Here is a 23,989-nt window from a genome sequence, read left to right as displayed (position 1 = left end):
GGGAAGTGGTGAAATTTAGTATGATCAAGTGGTCTGTCTTAACAGAGCTTATTACCATTTCATTTTGAGAAATGATTGCTGAACGAGTAGCAAATGAGTTCAGAAAATAGAAAATACAGCTGTTTAAGAGGTTTTCTTCTTTGTAGGATACTGTTTTAATTTGTATTACTGAGATACTTTGAATTGTGAATGGTTAAAAAAAAAGGCTTTTTGTCCATAGGTTCAGATCCGGCCTTGGAACCTTAGTGATAGTGATTTTGTTATGGATGGTTCACAGCCTCTTGACCCACGAAAAACCATTTTTGTTGGTGGTGTTCCTCGGCCTTTACGAGCAGGTACACTGCGTGTTCCGCAGCACTGGGCATGTTGAATATGCAGTCTGATTTGGGGAACAGCGGGGGAAACAAGTTATTTCAGCAAGGGAAGTATTAAGTGTTCTTGGCACTTATAATGGGGGACATGAATACGAACGGACTGTTTAATTTGATGCTTTTAGAAAAATTTACTAAGTCTACACCAATGTTTCGTTTTCCTGTCTGGTTTAGTGGAACTTGCAATGATAATGGATCGGCTGTATGGAGGGGTGTGCTATGCTGGAATTGACACAGACCCTGAGCTGAAGTACCCGAAAGGAGCTGGGCGGGTTGCATTTTCTAATCAACAAAGTTACATAGCTGCTATCAGTGCTCGCTTTGTTCAGCTGCAGCATGGAGAGATAGATAAACGGGTAAGGTCTTCAAGCATGTTCTATTTTTGCTCAGTGCTTTCTCTAGAAATGCTTTTCCATGTAAATGCGTGTCATTGTGAAGACTGTAAATGTTATATCAGATTAATTGCATATTTAGGGCTAGATTGTGCCACTTAGATACAACACAGAATAAAAATGAAGGAGTGGTACAGAGCTGTTGCTTCTGGAACGTGGGAGGCAACTGTGAAGCAGACTTTCTCAAATTGCTTAACATAATGGGAAGCATGTCAGCTGCCTTGCCCTTTTATAAGAATATTGCACTCGTCATATACTCCCACTGCAAGTATTTGCACTTGTAGTGTTTGTATAATGTCAGGGAGTAAGGTATCTGCCAAGGATGGAGCAGTTCTTATTCCTGTTCTGCATCTTTTGAGAGATTGGGCAGAATCTGGCCCTAGTGTTACACATTGTGTGCTGGGTGTTCCTAAAGAGCAGCATAGTCATGCATTGTAAACTCGCTAGTGTGCATTACAGCCTCACAGCCATCCTCCATAGCTTACATAATGTCTGTGTCCAGTTATTTATTCCTTTATTATTATAAAATAAAGGAATATGCCAAATGGATCTGCAGTCTGCTTGCCTCTGCCCGCTCATCTATATAAAATGTGATTTTGCCAATTACAGTGATCTTTGGGACGCAATTTTGAGAAACTCGGATCCTTACATCTATCGTTCTGTCTAATTCATGCTTTGTCTCTGGATTTTTCTTACATGACTGTCATTATTGATCTTAATTTTGTAATTACTACAGAGGAAAACCTCCAAAGTTGTCTGATCAGCTGATTATCATTTCACTTCTGCTTTGGCTATAAAGCTTGGGTGGAAGAATTGTAAAAACAATTTGACTGTGGGCCTGCGAATTGGAATGTCTTTGTTCTAATCTTGGCTCTGAAATAAGTTCTGTACAGCTTTGAACAAATAATTTGGGCTGCCCTTGTGCAACTCCTGCTTGCATAAGCAGACATTTCAGTGAATAGGTCCATTGAAGCTGGTGGAACTACAAATTTAAGTAAGTACTTGTGAACTCTAGCAAAGATTTTGCAATCTATTTCCCCTTCCTTCTCTCCTCCCACTCCTCCTTATTTCCCCATTTTGTGTGTAGTTAAGAAGAAATGTGGGGAGATAAGTGCTCAGAGGATTCATTATAAGAGGGGTTGGGTGCGTGAGAGATACAGAAGTGCAACAGTAGCAATACTACTTTTATTAATAATTTTTTCTAATAAAGTTTTTCTGTAAAAATAAAATTAGTAACAAGAAGGGATTTCCTGTAAAATTAGGCAAGGAGGTGCTGCTAAAGGGTGTGCTTTTCAAAGAGATAATGCAAATTAAATGCTCAGTGGCCTGCAGCACCCACCACTGCAGAGCTTCCGATGAGTCCTGCCACCCTAAGTGAGCCTGATGAAGTTGCTGTAATTTAAGCTATTTCTCTGTAGTTGGGCAACCTGGATAAACCTAGCACAAGTAACAATTGCAGGCCACATTTGGCATATGCACTTTAGCACACACTGAATAAATGTGCTGAGGACTCTGACTATTATCTATGGGTTGCAAACTTGCACAAAAACCAGTGCCACAGTAACAGGCTAAAGCAAGCAGAGGTATAATTACCTGCACTGTAGCTTGGCCTCTGAATATGTCTGAGTAGACATAATAGAGCAGCAGAATTGCCATGTTAAGGAGGCACACATAGCATATTTGTAGGTTCTCCTCTTAGCACTTGTAGAAGATGACGCTCATCAATGAATACCCAACCTCAAACTGTGCAGCAAACTAGGTGATGAAGGGAGAATGTGGTGTTAGGAATATTTGTCTGTCTCTGCTCCTTTACAATTTCATTCTTCTGAGTTGGCATGGAGGGGTGTTTGAGAAACAGAACTCTAGCAGTGGAAAAGGAGAAAAACTGAGGCCAGAAAAAAGGCTGCTGTACTGTCTCCAAGTAGTTTATATGTACTATAAGCACAAATGGCATCAAACTACTGCAGTGCCCTGTCTGGACTGTGATAAAATTGGGTAAGTTTAAAAACATAGGAACTTGTGAATTTCCTTATTAGAATGAGCTGGCATACCTCTGAGGTTTGTGAGATACAGAAAGGAGCATCCCTAAGCCAGATGTAGAGATAACAGGTTAACAGTAGAGACACCAGTCACAGTCTGGATATTTGGAAATGTTTGTGAAAACACCTAATTAAATGAGCTTGAGAGAAGGCTCGCAAACGCTTCTAGAACAGGAACTTGTACCTATACTTTTTTAACATGAAGTTTTATGTTGCGCTTCTGATACGTCACATGGACCTTTCACAGTTTTGTGGAGCGAAGGAATGGCAGTGGAGGTGATTACTGGTTTTGAGGTGAAACTGAGCCTTTAGGGGATGGCAGTGCTGCAGTTGTGATTTAAACACATAGGCATGTCTAAACGAGCTGTGCTGTAGCCAGCTTGGATACTGTGAGCAGCAAGCTTTGCCTTGCTGTCACAGAGAAAATGCTCTGGAGTGCTGTGAGCAGGGTTTTGTAGCCCACAGTACAGCAGGCTTGGTTTTGGTATGCAAATGCCTAGATTAGAAGCTAGTAGCCTGCAGATGTTGCAGTGTAGATGTATCCTTGAAGCACCAGCTGGTAAGTTCCTGTGAGTCATTATCAGTTAAGAACTTGAAGAAATTTTTCTTCTCCTTTCTTGTCTGCTGTACCTGAATTACTGCTTATCATCTGACCCTTAATGTCAACAGTGTAGGTGGCCATCAGTCCCATTTTAAGCTTCTCATTTGATCCCAACAAGATTAAGTAGGTTTCCTTTTGCTGAGAGGACTAAGCCACAGAAAAAGAAAACACAAATGTGCTGTTTATTAAGATGATAAATGAAATTTTTTAAAGTTGGAAATTCAGATATTGAAATTGCAGACCATGTGCATATTTAATCTGCAGTTACAGTGTTGTGTAAACAGTTTATATTCCTACCTGAAAGGGTAGGAGCTTAATTGTGCATCACCATACTTAAAAATAAACCCCCAGAATTCTCCAGGGTTTTGATGTGAGTCTGTGTATCAGTTCTGTAACAATAGGTTGATTGGTCCTTTCTGTAAATCAATGACAGCGTGTGTGATACTGATGGTCAGCATTGGTTTCTGGGGTTTTTTTTAAGGATCAAGGAGGACAGTGGGAGCAGGATTGTTCTCAAGTTAAGTGCCTGTCGTTTTGGGTGTTTAATGACGATGATCACGTGTAGTGAGGGGGAAAATTTTTGGGTGTGATGTTCCCTACTACAGAACTGTGATCGCAATCCTGCTAGAACACAGATAGTAAATAGTGTGGAATTCTCATTATCTACGTTGTTACTAAGAATTGTAAACTTTCTTCTCATTTTCTGAATACAGGTGGAAGTTAAGCCATATGTCTTGGATGATCAGCTTTGTGATGAATGTCAGGGGGCCCGTTGCGGTGGAAAATTTGCTCCATTTTTCTGTGCTAATGTTACCTGTCTGCAGTATTACTGTGAATATTGCTGGGCTGCTATCCATTCACGTGCTGGCAGGGAATTCCACAAGCCCCTGGTGAAGGAGGGAGGAGATCGCCCAAGACATATTTCATTCCGCTGGAACTAAATGATCACTGCAGTGCTCATATGCAGGCCTCAAATTAAGTGCACTCTTCTGTTATCCTGATTGTCCCTACCCTACCCCACCCTACCCTTTCTCTTATTCAAGATAGCATGTCCTTTTGTAGTAGTCTGTAATTTAACAATAGTATAATGAAAGAATGACCTATAATATGGGTATTTTGTAGAATCTTGTCATTGAAAACTGTATTGGGAACTCCTTTTCGTATTGATAACATGTTGCAAGTGAGTTGCATTCTCTTGTCTTTACTACCAAGAGAACACTTAATTTCATGCAACATTTTCTTAGAGGAGAGAAAAATATTAAGAAAAGAGAATTGAAACAATAGAGTATTTTGGTTTTTTAATTAAATTATTGTTATAAAGAACATAAGAATACTTTTATTAAAATAACCATGTAACAATAACACTATCAGTCTGTTCTGACACTTTTCCCCCAGGGAAGCCTGTTTTTGCCTCTCTTTTTGTTTTGACTTCGTTTTTTTCCAGCAACAGATGAAGTTAGCATTTACCTACCAACAGGAAAGAGCATGTTTAAAGCAACAAAAATGCATGAGCAAAGTTGAAGCAGCATTATAATAATGATCTTTTTAAAAATCTGTTAAGGGTTTTGAGGCTGAAATTTTAGCTTGGTGTGTATCTGACCGTGCCTCTGACTACCACCCACATCCAAATTACTAATGAGATAGGCAGAGCTTACTATATTTTCATCAAAATGATTACATTTTAAGAATTCCTGAATGTAAAAGTTGAGTAAAGTTACTACTGAGGGGGGAGTGCACTTTTTTTTTTCTTTAAGAGAACTCAATTGTCTGGTTACAGCCCTAGAAATCCTACCAAAGCTAGAGTAATGACAACTAGTTAACTGGCATTTCCTCTCCTGAAGGATAAATATATAGATTTTATTTTTGATGGCTATATATAACTCTATATCCTAATATACTAACATTCATCAGGGGCCAGCCTTTGCTCTCCATTTTGGCGTGAAAAAGTAGAAAACCTAAAGATACCTCAAGGATATCACTGATTTTTACTGAAGTTTTGATATTCCATTGTGTCACACAAACTAAAATTGGCTGCTTATTCGTTTCCCATCTTGGATGTAAAGTTAGTTTTAAATACCCTCTAACTTAGTTGTAACAGAAGGCATGAACCTAAGTAGTTTCCAAGTCTTGTTTTGCACTGTTTTCTGAATTTGTGCATGAAATGGTGCAAGTGTGCATATGCCTTTCTTACTTTTCCTGTAGAAAGAATCCCAACTAAGATTCCACCTCTTCAGAACTTAACATGGGGAAATAAAGAAACACAGGTATTTGAAGTGCCAACATTGCTAAGTTAATGCCTGCTTTATTATAAATAAGTTCTACCTTGAGAAGCATTAACACAGTACGTGTTAATTGAATGATAAAGAGTGGGTGCAGGGGTTTAGTTTGAAATAGTTGAATGAAGGAGTAGTTCTGAAAATTATTTTTATTACTTTTGAACTAATGCCCTGGCCAACTTCTCAAATGATTATTTAGCAGTGTGCAAGCAAACAAATTTAGTGGCAATCTTCTGAACTGCCCCAGTGGCATGGTACCATCCTAGACTCTCTCAAACCAAAGACTTGCCTCAGCACTGCTTGGAAAACATCTGCTCCGTTAAAAGCCTTTGTCAGCCCCCCTCATCCCATTCCCCCAGCCCAGATTATCTTTATGAGAAGCAGTTTTTATTTTCAATACAGGCTTTAATGAACTATACCTTACCAAGTTCCAAAGGTCAAAATGGAGACATTTGCTGTCTACTAGTCAAGTATAGAAAGGGAGCTGCTTTTAATGAAATCCCTGAAAATATTGACAACAGTAATGCAAATGCAGAGTGCTCTTGTGTAGATTGTCAGGGACTTTTTTTTCTCTGAAGTACATAATTATAGTTGGAATGTTCCTTTAATTTTTTTAATGCTTGTAGGTGGCTTGGGGTGTGCTATTGTGCCGATCCTACCCAGTAAACAGGTGAGATGGGTTACCATTACAAGAAATAACACTGTTTGAGAACTAGCTTTGAATAATAATTTTCCCTTTGTACATGACCTGCTGAATTTCGGTACAGTGTTTTTGTAGCTAACTTATTTTGTCATGCACATAATGTATATTTGTTATGCACTACTTTTGTATATCTTGTTTTTCCAACAGTGAGCATTTTTAGGCACACTTTTCACTGACGGGATATCTCTTTATGCAATACCTCAATTTTTCATATTGCAAAGAGTAGCTTTTTGTACTTTTATTACTGAGAGATCTTCATATACTTCATTTTTTAATATAAATAATTTTAATAAATTTTATTTTCTTATATTCTGCTTTTTATACATTTCAGTGCTCTGCATACATTTTGAATTATGGATGTTGTGCACTGGCAATGCTATTTTAGAATCTGCAGAGAAAAGAAAGCATGTTGCTTAAACATCTTAGCCCAGCACCAGGTATTTGGTGTACATATAATTTAAGAAATAGTATATGTAAAGTTGAGAATTAAAGAAGAAAAGCATGAAAGTGACAAATGACACTGTCTTTAGACCCATGAAATTTAAATACATAAATATAGTGTAGAAATTTAAAAGTAAAGAAACATCAGAATTGTCTACCGCTTCTTACTAAGTTTTTAAAAATTATACACAAATGCAGACGTTTTTGGTGAATGTTTAGCCATTTTTAATATTAATAAAAAATTGATGTTAGGTGTTTGATGCAGAAATGTGTCTGCTCTTTTAAATTATATTTAAAGAATAAAAGAGAGCCTGCTAAGTGGCAGGCGTGTAATGTTAGTATGCATGACTAATGTAAGAAATTGCTATTCTACTAATATTCACTTGTGATTGTGTGACAAGCGTGTTTACAGATTATTTGGTTACACTTCGATTTACAGGGCATAAACAATTATATACATTACTCTGTACTTAAATAGTGATTACATGTCCTTCTGATTACATGGGATTTCTAGTTGGGGTTACCATGTAGCTCCAAACATAATTAACATGTAATTAGGTTACCAGTCTTAGGGTATCACTTCAATTTGCAAAGGGGTTAATAAGCATGTAGTTTTATCACACTAGCATGGCACTGGCCATGTATTTACAATGTAGTTACAGAGTAATTACATGGTTATTTTTGCAATGTAAAATAAAGTGTTTCTGATTATTTTATATGTAAAGGAACCCCACTGCCCCGTGCTTTTTGGTATAGTATATACTTCTCCATACACAGACCTCTGCAGAATGCAAATTTAAAACTTGCAGTGAATGAATTTAGCGTTTTATAAGGATGCTGTTGGAAAGACTTGATAATTCACCCCTTTTGTTTTTGAAGAGTTAAAACCTTCTGTTAAAAGGTGATTTAAAACTTGAATGTGATGAATTGTGGCAAGTTAACTTCAAGTTATGTGCAATACCTATTTCAGACTTCTGGAAGATCTTTGCAGTTTAATTCTTTGTTTTTAATTGCAGACATTTAAAAATGTCATTTTCTACTGTTCTAGTAAATCCTCTTTCTTGCTGGTGTTTCTAAAGAAAAGAATCAGAAATCAATCTTTCTACTAATGTAAATTTGAGATTATTTTTAAAAAAATGGAATAAAAGGTTTTGGTCATTTGCTTTATTTTATTATCTTATTTTAAAGCTACTGTGATAGCATTGTAAGAATTGGGACAATATTGTATTCAACTGTTTTATTTTTTATATTTTTAAATTTTAAAGTATAATTAGTTTTTATAATTTTCATCAGATTTTTTTGTTATATTTTTTGGAAGTGAAACTTTTAGCAAGTGGGTGTCTAGTTTTTACTAATCCCTAATATGTTTTTCCCCCAATGTATTGCTCATATTATCAGAAGGAAAAGTTATTTAAGTATGTCAGTTAATTGTACTACTTGGCTGAATTTCCATATAGTTTTTACTGTGTATGGGGAGGTTGTAGTATTTATTATAGCATTTTAAATAAGGGTAATTCATTTTTTATTAAAGTCATTTTCACGTTTAAGTTCATATTTTTGTATGTTCTACTCTAAGTTATATAACACAAGTTACTTTTTTTAAAGAGTTCATTTGTTGAAGTGCTAGTGAAAATTAATGTTATTAAATAGTTTGCAAATGACTATTTATACCAGTATGCATATAATTTTTAAATATTTGTAATGTGAGATGTTGAATGAATAAAACTTTTAACTCAATGTTTCTTCTTAACCTTTTTATTTTAAGCTTTCTGTAGAAACATGTTCCTTTGTGGCTGAAGCTCATGGGGCTTGGGGAAGTGATTTTGATGAATTGTACAGCACACGTCTGGCTATATGGTGTGTGAAGTGCTTTAGGCTAAGTTCTGCAGTCGTGTTCCAGTCAAAACTTGGAGCATGGTTTTGTACGGGGTGTGTAAGGGAGGGTATAACCACTTGAGAGATGCTGAGTACCCTTAACACTGCATTAAATTGGTACAAAATAAATGTACAGTGTTGCAGAAATGGAAGGGACGATGTCTAGAGGACTGTTGAATCAGGATGTAAGAAGAACCCTTTTTACTGCTTGTGTCCAGATGTTGTCTTTACGGAATATTGAATGCTAACTACTTAACTTTGTGAATTTGGTGCTTGTTGAGTATTCATTAGAAATTATCTGTAGCTTTGGAAAAGCCTTTCAGCAGCTTCAGCACTGCCGTTTCTGGTTTTTTGCACAGCCTTAAGCATATCAACCTAGCCAAAGAATTGTAGTTGGATCACTTGTTTCTACTTCGTGCTCTCTGCTGCTAATTCATAGGTACAAAGATGAAAACCAATACACAGCTGTGAAATCAGGATAACTGGGCAGGTGACATGTTCAATGAGAAGAATACCTCTGAGGCACATGTAATGCATCATGTAAGTCAGAAACCACTGTGCAGCTGGGTCAAAAAGATAACTAGACTAGGGCCAGAGTAGAGCCAAGCAAGGTGTGGACAGACAAGGATTCTTTTTTAATTGTCTCGTGGTTGTGATTTGATACTAACAGAAGGAAAAAGTCTGGCATTTTAAAGGGCTTGCTAGTGCCAGCCTTTAATTTAAAATATCTAAACTTGAAATACCTAAAAAGTCTTGTGAAGTGTTACAACTTTATGTATCTGCCCTTCAAGGACTATTCAACAGGAACTCTGTAGGAAGGATTCAAGAGTTTTGCATCCTCGGTAGGTAGGAATTCCCCAAACTTTTTTCGTTTTCTTACCTTGATACAAACAGCTAAACTTCAATGAAGTATAATTCTGATTGGTCCGGAAGTAGCTCTGCTAAGTGGAACTGTGAGGTGGAATATGCACATGTACCTTGTGAGAAAAAACTGCTTCCCAAAATACAGTACTGCAGCAGGAATCACACTGTGCCCACTGCACTGACCAGCACTTTGCTGTTGGCGTCTGAGCCCCTAATCTCTTGTGCCATCATCTAATGGTGTTGTAAATGTTAAATAGATGTTGAGTATCATTCTTTTCTGTGGGTGCTTCAAGAAATGCAGATCTTACAGAACTGAGCTATAATGGGATTAAATCTGCAAGTTGCTAATCACTTCAATTCCCACTGGCTTCAGATGATGCAAACTTAGAAGCTAATGCCTTTAGAAATTAGTTTTTAACAAGAATAAAAAGTTTTGCTGGTGACTCCATGCAGATATTTCCAATCTTAAAATGGCTATTTAAAAATAAACAGAAAATGCTGGTACACTTTGGATCAAAAATACAGAGGCTAGAGATGGGTTGTCTGCCTGGTGAATAATGAATTCCTCAGTGCGGCGTTTTGTGCCAGCCACACAGCACCAGACAGCATTGACCAGTTCTTCGCGTGACTTGGCTGGTAACGGAAGCATTATCTCTCTGTTCTCTGCGTTGGTCTTGTTCGGAAATAGTCATAGTTCAGCCTCTCCCAATGTGATAACAAGTTCTTGATATTGTTTTCAAGTGCAAATGGTCTTTTAGAAAGCATGTGCTTATCAGTGGTTTATCTGATAATGTTTTTTAACAAGTATGATAGACTTAAAATTTGGTCTTGGAATACGGGGATTTTAAGTCTTTTGATGCCATGATGGTGGAATTAGCGATGTCCTTCACAAACAAGGCACTCCCTGACTGCTTTCAGTTCACAAATGCTATAAACTTAGAGGTGTTTATCAGGATACAGCATCTAATTTACAGTTGGGGATGTGTATATTCATTCTAAAATGTCCTATATGAAGACTGCAAAATACTGTGTTGAACGTTTAATAAATGAAATTTTATTACATGGCAGAGGCTAAAAAATTCAACTCAATAAGGTGAAATGCCAAAAGTCTGGAGCGTTCAAAACTAAAACTAATCACTCTTGGTAGTGATGGCCTTGTCTGATTCTGAATTGCTGAGAAGTGACTTTCTAGGAAAGAAGGTATAACAAATCCCTTTTGGGTTTCAGTTTGTCCTGAAACTATAAATAAATGCTACAGGCAGACTCCAGAAGATGGAGGTATGCCTGCTGGGTGGAATTTCAGAATTTCCACAGTGCATGAATCTCAACTATTTTCTTGCAGCACAAACTGCTCGTCGAGCAGAGTCAGCCACCAGCTTTCTTTTGGGTGCTACTTTCACTAAATTAACTGCTACATTCCACATCAGTGAAGAAACTCCATTTGGGTGGAGATGGATATAACCCATCTAGTACAGACTTAAAGGCTAAGGTATATTTTAAAGAGAGTCTCTTGGCTGTCAAGTCGTTGGACAGTTTCTGCTGTCTGTCCCGATTCTCCAGCTGCTGTTTATTCAGTACTATGAAAGCCTGCTCAGCCACAGTCCAAAATGCACATTGCTTGCCTACAGGAAATCTAAGACAAATAACAGTCTCAGAAAGGATAGAGGAGGAAAAAACACTGACATCTCTTCCTCTGTGTAAAATAAGCTGATTCAGTCTGTCAGTATGAAAAACAGCCTCTGGGATAAGAATATACTTGCAGCTGTCTTTGCAGTCATAGAAATTGCAGGGGGCGGAGGGGTTGAATTGGTGCTCTAAATACGTTACAGAACTCCCCATTTAAGATGGGGATAAAGTCTTTCTGAAACTTGATGCTCTGATTAATGCTATCAGATATCACCTGTTTTCGTGACACATGAGCTATAATTTGCTGACACTTTGTAGGGCTTGTCAGAGAGACAATTTGATACTAAAAGTTAATTTATTTGAATGTATATATCACTAAGGGAAGCTCCCTCAGTCACCTTGTTTATGGAGTTTGGGAGACCATAGTGCAGTACTATTCTGTTAAGGTTCCTTCACAAAATTTGCTAGTCAAAAGTTTTCAGTCCTTCTTGTATATATGAAATATGGAAATATATAAGGTCTGTGTTTGATTGTGTTTTTCTTCCTGAAATTTAATTTTGATGAGTCATGAAAGCTGAGATTAAATCCTCTGAACACAAAGCAGGTAAAGGGTGACTGTGAGAACACATTTTTGGTTTTGCATTAATTTAATGTTTAAAATGGACTTAGTTTTATCACTCTCAGCTGTGCAGCATTTTTTATTCCAAAACTGTATAGCAGGCTGAGTTGTTAGCTTTTCATGTGCGTGAAGAACACTGATTTTACTTCAATGGCAGACTGATAGTGTAGCTGCAGTTGACACGCGCTGTGTGCCTTAGTAATTCTTAACACAGTTTTGTAATCTGTGGAACGGTAGCAATTCACACAGAGAGCAATGCATTTTAGAAAAAGAAAAATCTCTGCCAACCTTCTCCAACCCAACGTTTGAGAAAATGTTTGCTCAGTCTAAATCACCAACTCACACCGCTGCTGACTCATGAACCAGGATCAGTTTGCTTAGTGATTGTTTATGCCTTGCTATGCGTGTGAAAGCATTAAGTTGTCAATTTAGCAAAGTGTCATTTTTCAAGACAGTGGTTGTCACTTTAAGCACATGCCCAGTACTGGTTTGTGTATGGAGTACATTCATGCCAAGTGTTTTTGAATTTTCTTTCAGTGAGTTAAGTGCGATTTTTTTTTTTTAGGTTTTTGAGGAACATTCTCATTGTAAGCAGCAGGCAGTAGCCCCTAGCTTTGCTTCAGTGGGCCAGCTGTTCACAGGCAGATGTTGCTCTGTACACACTGGCAGAATCAACTCGGCTCTTCAGTCAGTGGCAAGAAAATTTGCTCAAGGGTTGCTTTTACAGGGCGATGTCTTTGGAGGAATGTGAAGGCAGAACAAAGCAGTGACTGCTTCAATTTTCTCTGCAGAGCTAGCAATCCTTGGAGACAGAAGCCCTGCTCTCTTCCTTTTCTGGCAGCATCCTTATGTCTCAGGGGGTAGGGAGGGAGTGAATGTTCAGTATCTGGAACAGTTCTGCAAAGACCCTAGTACCATTACAAAGTGGACTTACTGCTGAGGAAGTTCAGTGGTATTTATACTGGAGTTAAATAGCACTGTCTTGTATATGCAGACAGATGTATTGGTGATTACGTTAGCCTGCAGGCACACTTTGGCCTGAGATCATGTTAGATTTCAGAAGAGAGGCTAAGAAAACATGAGCTTTCTGTGCTTGGACAGATGGTCTTGGAAGACCTACATTACTGCTGAATCTGAGGATGATTTAGTGATTTTTGCTTTTTATATCCTGTACCGAACCAGTATTCTTCCAGGGTGTGAGAGAACAGTATCTGGAGGTTTATCGCAGGTAGGACTAAACTTCCCCATCTGTGTGTTCACGTCAGGTCTAACTGCACATTCCCCAGAATAGCAGTGGTAACATTTAATATCATAGTCCCTGCAGCCTGAAATTTGAAAGAGCCAAAGTAAAGTTTTACTATCTCTGATTTGGAAACAAAGGATGTCATCATTAAATACCAGTAACTTGCACATTTGTGTGGAAAAATGAAATCAGAGAAACTGAAGTCCTTACCCACATCTTGCTGTTATCTACTTGAATACAAATCTTTCCCAGAAATAAGGCTGTTTAATTTTGGTGTTCTCTTCAGTGATCATTTTGCCTTTTTGAGTTTCCCCCATAGATTTATTTCAGATTGGGAATCTCTATTTAAATACTGCAACACAAAGTTCTTCTAAGCCAAGGGTTTCAGTCCCATTGACTTGGGTTTTGATTATGAAGTCTATGGATCTTCTTGGTGATTTGAAAATCTCCCAAGGGGAGGCTCAGGCTTTTATGTAACAAACTTAGTTTATAGTCTGCTAAATATTTTTATGTTTATGGAGAAATGGGAAAATATGCCTCTCCTTATGACTGGTGTGGATGAAGTGATTCCCACATGTATGGTTTGTAAAGCAATCTGAGATATGCAGGTTCATTAATATGAAATGCAGGTGTGTTTAAAAAGGCAGCTGGCCATTTTATCTCTCTGCTGCACTGTGTTGTTGCTTACATAATTAACTGTGAGATCCATTGTAAATTACAAAATTTTACAAGTAAGCAAAAACTGAAGGCATAATGAATTGCTTCGATTTACCAGAAGCGGTGAGTTTTGTTTTTATAGTGATTCCTGGTTATACTAATAAATGGTCCCCAGTGTATTCTGTAAAGTAACCACATTCCAATAAAATATCTCACTCCAGTGACTCTTCTTAAATATTCTGTGAAAACAAAGGAGATACAGTAATTGTTTGTGCTACTGCTGAGGGTGTAATTAACAAGGTTTGACTGTAGCTGTTGTCAGAATTAGCATACTTTCCACATAAAAATCCCTGTTAACAGTGTTAAGATTCGTATTTCAGATGTATTCACAATTTGCAGTTGATCAAGATAATGTAATACTTAATAAGCAATCTGCCTTGCCTGATTTATGTTGAATCATGCGAGTACTTCGTTTAACTCCATTGCAAAGAATCCTCATAGAAAAACAAATCTCCAACAGCAGAAGGAGTTTCCTTTTTGCAGGGAATCACTAAACGTGCATGCAGCAATGTCCCATTGGCTCCTTCCTTCCTTCTCCTTGGCATAAGCTGTAGGCTTGCTACCACCAAAACCTGCCTTATTTTAAAACGATAGTCAAGGTTAATAGAAGACAATGCATACTTGACCACAATAAAACTGATGAAACAATAGAATTCAGGAAACAATGCAAGTTCTGAGCTGGAGAAGCTGACATTTGAATACAAAACAAATGGCATGATGAGGTGCAGACTGAAAGCTAGAATCTGGTGCATTTTTAACTAGACAGTTGAAGATGTGGTGAAAAACAGAGATGTTTGTTCAAAGTGACAAATACAGAGATATTTGTCACTTTGGCTAGCTGGTAGTCAATTCACATATGTGGAAAGGAGGACGAAGAACAGTGTGCAGCTAAAATAGCTGAATTTTCCAGTTCTGCAGATTGCTCATAGATTTTTAGGTCGCATTGATTTTTGTCAGTAGTAATAGATCCTAAAAGGGATCTGATCTGAATTTGCATTTGAAATCAAAGTCCTGGCAACGTGCTGTTGGGAAAAGTGGACAAAATGTGCCACACAAGGCATGTGTGTTTGTATGAGCAGGGTGGAAGCATATTCTATAAATACAGATGTTGAGAAAACCACTGATTTGGCAGCCCTGATGCCCTGACGGGGCCATAGGAAGGAAGCAGCCTGCCAATTGGCAAAGGGAACTCCTGGCCAGGAAGATACAGCAGCAAGTGTTCATGCACAGTGCGAAGACAGTCATGGAATGAAAACAGGTGCCCTTTAGGTTTATGGGTGTGTGTTCACGGTTATTTTGTGGTGCGGACTGAGTGTTAGGTACTTCAGCAAAAGGAGCGCTTTCTTTACCAGGGCTTTGTGATTAATGGACATGACAAAGTTTGCACTCCAGATCAGTTTTTAATGAAGCTATTCAGTTGCCCCTCTCTGGGCTTCATACCCCCAGACTGAACTCACTGGCTGCTACCTCACTAGGCCAATTGGTTAGCTCAGGTCTTTGCAGAGGAGGAGGGAGTCCCTGTTGTTTGGGGGTTTTTTTGAGATCACAGTTGATCTCAAGGCTACTGACTTGGTGGTTGTGTCATATCTGTGACCTCCTTTTTAAGCCCATGCACCTTGGAGCCTGCAGTAGATGCCCTTTTATCATTGGGAGATAACAAATTGCTGTGGCAAACTGTCAGGCTGTGCCTCTGGCAGTTGTTTTCCTCTTTTTCAACCGGATACACAAAATGCCTTTTTCTGACAGTGTGTAAAATAGCTGGAAATCCTGGGATACTTCGCAGAAGAGTGCTGTGGGTTTTTTCCCTGCCCTGGACTCTCCGTCTTCACGTCGGGTCGCTGGAGGAGCAGGGACACAGGCTTGTTCGGTAGGTAAGGCTGCCACCTCGTGGGGTCCGCCTGCACAGCACCCTGCCCTGCCGAGGGACAAGGTGACAGCAGCCCTGGAGACCTTGAGGACTTTCAGCCCCCTCCGAAGGCTGGGGAAAGACTCCGGTTTGCTTCGTGGTCTTTTCAGATCCATTCGCAAGGGCGACAAATTGTCAGCACCATTCATATTGCTGGTGCTACTGAAGCAATTAAAAAAAAGTCTTTCTGTAGAATTTATTCTTTCTAATTCGTCATGCTTTCCCTCCTCTGAACAGCTAAGTGTGCTGAAACTCTGGGAAGTAATACAGAGCAGTATTTCAGTGCCAAAGCAAAAATCGGTGGCATTTGTGCTCTTAAGTGGTTTGAGAAATCCCACTTGTTGCTGGCTGTATCTCATAAACCTGCTGCTGCAGTGGGGCAACGTCTCTTTAGAGCACCTTCATGGGAAGGACTCCCGACTGCTATGGGCGTCCTCTTGGTGTCACACAACGCGCATGTACATCTGCTGTTGCTTGAGGGACAAACAGGTAATTAAACTAATGTTTCATAAATGTTGTCACCAGGTGGCTGGAGCCCACACAGGCACTAGCAGGTAAGCTTGTTTGGAGTACACCGGTGTGAAAATGGTATCAACGCAGGAACTGCATCAAAGAGATGTCGCTTGTTCCTTGTCTGTAAATTGCAGCAGAGACAGACAATACATCACTGCCTTCAGACTGCAGTCCTGTGTATCACTTTATCAATAACTTACATGAAGTATATCAATATATGACTTCAGGCAGCATACTTTGTGCTAAACCCTAACGCTGGCCAAATGCAACCTTGTGGAGCAGGTTACTGCTGTGTGTGTCTGCGTGTGTCTAAGAGACAGAGAGGCTGGGATGATACAAGGCCCACTCCTATTCTGCACTGAGCTCGTTGTTCCTGCCTGCTCAGAAAATTGTCACCATCCAGCCAGGACACTGAAATGGGACAATGACGATCTGACAGGACGAGGCAGGAGGGGTGCTCTGCCATGCCTGCCCAGAGGAAGGGGCCGCTGGTGCTGTGCACCCACAGTGTGGTGGCTGGGAGGCCTGCCCCCCCAGTCCCCATCTCTCCTCAGCGCCCTGCCTCGGTGGGGCCTCACCGCCGTCCTGCCCCACCACAGATGGAGCCTGGCCGCAGCCAGGGGAGGCCGCGCGTGCAACTCATTTATGTCAACAGCTTCGGCTCCCACCGCTGCGGCTCCGTCATCCGCTATAGCAGGGGCTGTCGACAGGCTGAGGCGGGCCAGGCTGGGCCCCCGCTTTCCCAGCCGAGCCCCACGGGGGAGGCTGGGGGGCTGAGGGCTGCCCCGGCACCAGGGAACAGGGCCGGCCCTGGGCCGCCCGCCGCTGGTGGCAGGGCGCAGGCGGTGGGAAGCTGTGGCGTGGCGAAGCCTGTCAGCCGCCATTGCGGTACGTGTCGTTGAGCCCCGGGGACCTCTGTGTGCCTGGGCATTGGAGGGCACAGAGCTGAGCCCCCGCCATGTCTTCTGCTTCTGGTGGGAAACTGTTTCCCTGTGGGGTGTTGTTGATACAGTCCTGCCAGGGTCTTCCCTTGCAATCAGACTGTGCACGCTGAGAGGTGAACATGGCACAATTTTTTTGTTAATGTGCCCAGTACAGTCGGACTGGGTATTTAGGCAGGAGGTGGAACATGGTGTTAAACTTACATGAGTGAAAAATTTAATGTTTTTACCCCAAACTCTTACACTGTTGAGCTACAGTGTCTCCATCCTGTAAGGTGAGGTGGCTGCCTGCAGTGCAGCCTTCCCTGTCCCTTTCTGTGATAGCAATAAGGCCAAAAATAAGCTATGTCCAACAGGGCTGCTCTGTTACTCACTGTACTTCTGGGTCCTTTCTGCCTTTTCTCAGGAGGTTCCCGCCTAACCAGAGAGCCACTGTGCTGCTGGATCCCTCTTTCTATGACAGCCCAAAGATGTTTCTTAATTTTCTTTCTTTGTGGCTGGGACCAAAGAAAGTTGGAATGGGCATGGGTGTGAGTGCCTTTTTTTTTTAAAAAAAAAAAAGGCAAACAAAAAAGATTAGGCAGTTTTCCACTGGCTGTGATCTGTTATGAAACGAAATGGGGTGAAAATGGAGAACATGACCTGGCTTCTGGAGAAGAAGCCAGGGTGTGAGCTGGAAATGATGGGTGACACAGATAGGGTGGTCCTGAATTTTACTAACTTGTTCCTCTTGAGATATTTTCATTTTCTTGTATTTTTTTCCTCCTCCTAAAAGCCATTTTTCTAACAATGACAAAGTGAAATGTTACATTAATCTGTAATTAAAAGCACCAGTTCTGCTGGGTTATTATCTAAGTGATGCCAACCTGTGGCTCAGAGGCAGCCTGTGACTATCGGTAACTCGAAGCCTTGCTCCTGCAATGTGGCCGCCTTGGATATTTGGTGGTGGGGCTGTGGTGGCCTGGAGGATGCTGGTTTGCCTGAAGCCCTGCTGCGGCAGGGGACGAGCCCACGGCTGTGACCGCATTCAGCATCCCCACATGGGTCATCCTTTTGCTCAGCTCATGCCATGCCCGGCCTGTCCAGCAGCTCCTTGGAAAGCCGCTGTCCTCACCCCACTGGGAACTCACCTGAGTCCTTCCTCCTTGCGGCTATGTGTGTCTTGAGTCCACAAGATCAACCTGTCCTTCTTGCTTCTGTGTTTTAGTGCTAGCAGAGGTGATTTGTCTGGTTTCTCGCCTCAGTTGACTCACCATTTCCTCTTTGAGCTCAGGCAGAATTCTAGCAGCTGCCATAGCAAGGGGGAAAAGAGGGATTTAAAAGCTAGTTGTATTGCCCAGAAGCCTGTTGTCTTCATTTTTGGTTGCTGTACAGTTTTGAAAGTTGTTTTGTGGAGTTTGAGACACCCACTTGCCCCGTGGTTATAATGGAGAAAATAAGCAAGATGACAGTCAGCACAATGTGAGGAGTGACATCCTGTAACCCGCTGGGACCAGAAATAAGTATCCCTCAGGAAGGTGGGGAATGTACAGCTTCCTCAGGAATATATTGTAAACACTCAGAATATGCTTTCTAAACTCTCTTCCTAGGTGACCTTCGACAGGATAAGGCTGACACCTTTGACTTTCCCTTCCCTTCAAGAAATGTTGATAAAGTAATTAAACGAAAGAAGCAAAAGGTATAAAATGTGGGAGCTGAATTAGCTGGCTTTGTATTTGAGAAAAATGGCTTCCTGCTTGTGGTGCATATGTCTATGTGAGAGCATAAGGGAGATTAAAAGATTGAATTGGTAGTCTGTTACTAAAAAACCTTACTTACAGAAAAGAAAAATGGTATTATTTTCCCTCTCTGGAGGCTTTAAAATTCTGGCTCTCATTCAATAAAGCACTTAAGTGTGTGCTCACCTTGAAATATGAGAGTATGCTGTTGACTTAAAGCCTGTACTGAAATGCTTTGCTGGATTGGGGCCAGGGTGCTGCACACCTTGCTGGGTGAAACCGGGCAGGGAAAAGCTCTGCAGCTCCTCTTCCCCTTCTGTTTTAAGCAAAGAAATCCCACAGGTTACAAATAAGTGAAGGCAAGAATCAGAGGTACTAACACTATACTAGTAGCTATATGAAATTACTTTCTGTTTCACGAATGTATTTCTGTTCCTGTTCAGTAGTTCAACAAATGCTTGAAATTTTAAAAGGCACATTTATTAGAACAGTAACTCATTATAAGATTTTGTAATGTGTGAAGTACAAGTAATCAGCTAGACGATAATGTAGTAATGTCACAGATACTTGATTTAAAACCAGCAAAATACTACTGACTTCAGAGGAACAGCTACTAACATACAGTAATATCGCTCTTCTAGTACATTAAATAGTCTTCAAGAAGAATGAGGAATATGTATTATGTTTTAGCAATAAATGTCCATGAGAAAGGAATTATCTTTAGATTTAAACTAGTTTCACGGATGAGGTCCAGCAAAAGTCATAACGTTAGCATGTTAACAGCCATTTATATTTGTTAGACTGCCTCTCTGTCTGAATGCCTTTGTCAACAGTTCCAATTTAATATTTTCAGTGCACAAGTTTGAAATGTGCCCACTATAGACGGAGCTGTATGCCTCTAAAATAAAGGTCATCAACATCTATAAAACAGATTAATATGGATTTGATATGAAATAGGCAAGGCTGTTGCTATTCTGGAATCTGAGCATGGGGTCTGCATTAAGCTGCTGTTGAGGGATTACATGGGAAAGTTTTTGCTCCTGGAAAAATAAGCCATCTTATTTTCCCCCCCATTTTGGATGACTTTGAAGAGAGTTTAATGGCTCTACACACGTTTTCATAAGCTCTTCTTATCTAGAAGGGCACTTCACAAATCCTGGATAAACAAGAGTTCTAGGCAAGAAAGGAGGAGGATATCTCATGTGGAAAATTGTGGAGTAATTTATGTTTTTTGACTTTTAAATAGAGGTGATTCTTCCATATATATCCCTCCTCCACATCTCCCCCTTCCCAATCCTCAACAAAAAAACCAGTTGGACTTCATAGTCATGCTGGAGAATTCAAAGTTCTGCCCTATAGATGTTTTAATGCAAACTTTTTATATGCTTCACTGAGAAAATTCAATTTTATCTTTCAGTCCAAAGTCTGGCTTAAGGTCTGGAAAGTAATTTCAAAAATGCTTGAAGAAAATGAAAAGTTCAGAAGTCGACTCTTGACTTGCAGTCAGTTTAATGGAGAAGGTAGGCAATGAACTGATAATGTTTTGAGAAAACAAATTATTAATGCAAGTGCTTTGACTTAAGATTCCTAGGTTTAAGGTCCATTCAACTGTTTGTTTTGGGTAGTAGGTTTTACAACTCACAAATTATGGAATTCATTGCATACTTTAGACGCTTCTGGCCATATTTGAAAAACCCTTGTGTTTCATTGAGGGTCTTATATGTATTAATTTGGAGGAAGGATGGCAGAAGCATTTGCTGCAGTCTGACATTAAAGGCATGAACATAAAATATCTGCAAGTTTTTCTGTACACATGAAATATGTAATTAAACTATTATTCACAGATTGGTCTAAGGCAGTACCGGTATGAATAATAATTTATTTTTTCACGTGGGAAAATAGTGTTTGGTTTCATACAGACAATAAATAAATTAGATGCTCCCCAAAGGTAGCTGTAACACAATTTAACATAACCATCGAACATGTTCTCACACTGTGCCCTGAATACAGCTATTTCATTACTGGAAAATGACTCGGGAATTAAAACTGGTGCTCTGCATTGAGACAACTTCAATTAGAGACATTGTAGTTGCTGCACAATTTAAGATAATACAGTGTATGCTTACAAAGGTAATTGGAATTTCAGGCCTCTCAGTCTGATGAGTTTTTAGGAAAAAGGATATACTAATCCATGAAGAGCTACCAGGCAAGTTTAAAAATGGCATATTCACCTGCAGCGCCTCTGCTTAACTTAGATTTGTGTTGATGGAAGTTTTCCACATGTTGGCATGTTAGGGTATATACCAAAATGTATGTCCATTGTTGCCAGTATCTTATTTTTGTAAAACGTTGTATGTTGCATACTGGTTAGATTTCCACATACATGTCAAGAAAATGCTCCCTCAAAAATTTTCTTCATGAGAACAAAAGAAGTGCAATTCTCATTCAAAACAGAAATCTGTCTACCCCAATGGATGTCCCCTGCAACCTACAGTGGATGTTATTGGAACAGTAGAAGAAATTCCACAATATGCTGCAATAATATATTCTGCAATTATTCTGCAAATATTCTGCATTATGTGGAAAAGCACTTCTTCTGTTTGCTTTAAAACCAATTCCTGATTAATTTGGTCATTATGAGATGCTGGGTATTAATTATGTGCTATTCATATTCTTTATACCAATCATGATTCCATTGGCCTCTGTCATATTTCCATTTAGTTGTCTCTCTCTCAAGCTGAGAAGTTCCAGCCTACTAAATCTCTCCTCATACGGAAACTGTTTCCTGGCTCTGATGATCCTTATTCTCGTATCTTTGTCATCAATTAAAATGCTATCTACTTCGCTATATGGTGCATGGTTCATCTATATTATTGCTCATTTGTTTGCGGTAATGAGAGTAATTATTTGCAACTGTAACGCTACATCTGACTCATGCCTGTATAAGTGAGCACCTGTGAAATACAAGAATTCCTCTTATAGTTTCTTCTATAACACCTGCTGCAGAAGCTGTTATAACACTATGCTTCTCTACCTAATCTAAAGGTTTTGATCTAGCAGCTTCCACGTACTTTCTCCTGCAGCTTAGATCATTGCAGAAGTTTTTGTGCACAGCTATTAATGTATATGTAGGACCTAGCAGTCACTGAAGAAAAAAATAAGTCTTCCAGGATTTTTGTTTGCTTGCTTTTAAAAAAAAGGAAAACAAGAGACAAGGAAAAATCTTTAATATGTGGTTGCCTCCAAAATTTCAAGTAATTGTAAAAAAGCCAAAAATTCTGCTGCTACAAAAGATCTCCTAGGTGGATTTACCATGTCCACATAATGGCTGCTAATCTGCTTTTCTGTTTGTTATGGATATGCAATGTGCTGCTTTGTCAAGCTTGTATTTATGGACAGGGCCCATTCCCCTTTCAGATACTAATTTCTTTTTGTCATCTGGAGGGAGTGAATTATCTTTATATATAATTTCCAGTGACTTAAAAAAAACCCCATCCAATCCAACCAACCAACCCCCCCGCTCCCCCCCAACACTTAATTTATCCTTAATAGTAATTGTACCTCATTTTTCAGGAGCTTTAATTGAGAATCTACTATTATGCTCCATTTAGGTGAAAACCATCAATTCTAATACCTTCTTTCTAATTAGCCGATTTTGGACAACATCAAATCAAGGAGATAAGTCTCCTATTCATCTGAATTTTTCATTAAACAAGAAGCAAATGGAATAATTCTAGCAGACATTTAGATATGGATCAACAAATCTGAATAAACTGGGTTCATTTTATTTTTACTAGATTAATAAAGCTAAAGAATTAATGCTGCACTTTATTGCTCCTATAAATAGTTTTCTTGAGAGAACAAAAATCTACTTGAATTCTAATGCTACCTATTTAATCCTTGGAATGCTGCAATTAAGATTAGATTCAGTGTGACTGAAAATGACGATGTGCCTCCACATAATATTCTTCCACAGGCAATGATATGAACCAAAGTTCACAGAATGAGGCATCCTACCTGGACAGGGTATGTATGTAGTCCATTAACTGCCAAGCATGCTTAAATGCTAAAATAAACAAAATAATCATAGTAAAAAGACACACTGATATTGTTTAATGTTATTAATAAGTACTGGTTGTATACTTCAGTACTGACATTGGGCTTAAATGTTTTTCAAGATTTCAGTCATGTTTGGGAAGCAGAACAGCTCTGTCCTCAGCAGGAAGGGCTGTGTGTATTGCCAAGACTGGGAGGTGAATGTTGCCTTTTTATTGAGCTAAATCCTTCTGTGATTGTCTAAAGTAAAATCTGAAGAATCTGAATAGGGTCTTTATTTGTCACACTTTATATCTGACTTTTTTATATTAAAGGGAATGCACCACTTCTGTCATCTTTTTTTCTCTAGGAGGAGTCCATCTTTGGCTGGGTATAGCAAGAAAATAAAGGAAGATTCAACCTGAATGGAAATATAAAAGTAGTGGAAGTTTTTATTTTGATCTAGTTTTCACTGAAGCTGGTGGCAAGACTGCAAGTAATTTCAGTGAACACAGGTTCTCTTGTTTGTTTGGTATGTGCTTCTACTGTTTAAGAGGTTTGTTTTTACAGTGGCTTAAACAGCTCTGTTGCGAGATATTTATTTCAAGTCATTAAGTCTAGTGTTTCACTTAGCTATTAGTTTTCAAAAGCTTTTTAATGAGCATAATATTGTGACAGTTTGCTTGCAAAGGAATAGAGATACACATTTAGCGTTGTCTCTGTATTTATATCTATTTTTTTGTAGCTTGTCAGAATCATAAACAAACACAAATTCAGTAAGGCAGAACTCCACACAAGATATGAAGAAACACTTTTTTTCTTACTGATTTGAATAATTTTGGCTTTATTATATTAAAATAATACACAATTACCCTTCTGTTCATTCATCCATTTATACATGAATCTCAGCAAGTATTTTGAATATGAAACCAGGTGAATGTTTTCTGTCTTACTGTTCATCGTGAAGCACATAATGATATCATCATAATCAGAAGGTATTGTTTATCTAGCTGACTTCAATAACATGATATAATTTTCTTCTGTTATGGAGTTTCATACCTGAACTCTTGATTGATTGTTAAACCCTTTTAAAGTAGCAAATTGTGTAA

The 23,989-nt window shown here is 39.2% G+C and overlaps 2 protein-coding genes across 3 annotated transcripts in view; both read left to right on the top strand.

Moving 5' to 3' along the window:
• Positions 1-8,560, top strand: part of CPEB4 (cytoplasmic polyadenylation element binding protein 4) — a 45,777-nt gene extending 37,217 nt beyond the window's left edge. For both annotated transcript variants that reach the window (XM_072872147.1, XM_072872148.1), the window contains exons 6-8: positions 221-335; positions 546-727; positions 4,117-8,560. In XM_072872147.1, the coding sequence (XP_072728248.1) occupies positions 221-335; positions 546-727; positions 4,117-4,344 (525 nt within the window). In that variant the 3' untranslated portion in view covers positions 4,345-8,560. The remainder of the gene's footprint in view (positions 1-220; positions 336-545; positions 728-4,116) is intronic.
• An 8,090-nt stretch (positions 8,561-16,650) lies between these two features.
• On the top strand, positions 16,651-23,277 carry C9H5orf47 (chromosome 9 C5orf47 homolog). The gene is made up of 5 exons (XM_072873048.1): positions 16,651-17,074; positions 18,717-18,805; positions 20,263-20,365; positions 22,822-22,871; positions 23,251-23,277. Exons 1-5 carry the CDS (start codon positions 16,651-16,653, stop codon positions 23,275-23,277), a joined length of 693 nt encoding a protein of 230 aa, XP_072729149.1.
• The last annotated feature ends 712 nt before the right edge of the window (positions 23,278-23,989 follow it).

Source organism: Ciconia boyciana, chromosome 9 (assembly GCF_034638445.1).
Source record: "Ciconia boyciana chromosome 9, ASM3463844v1, whole genome shotgun sequence".
Taxonomy (NCBI): domain Eukaryota; kingdom Metazoa; phylum Chordata; class Aves; order Ciconiiformes; family Ciconiidae; genus Ciconia; species Ciconia boyciana.
This window is presented reverse-complemented; position numbering and strand designations above follow the sequence as displayed.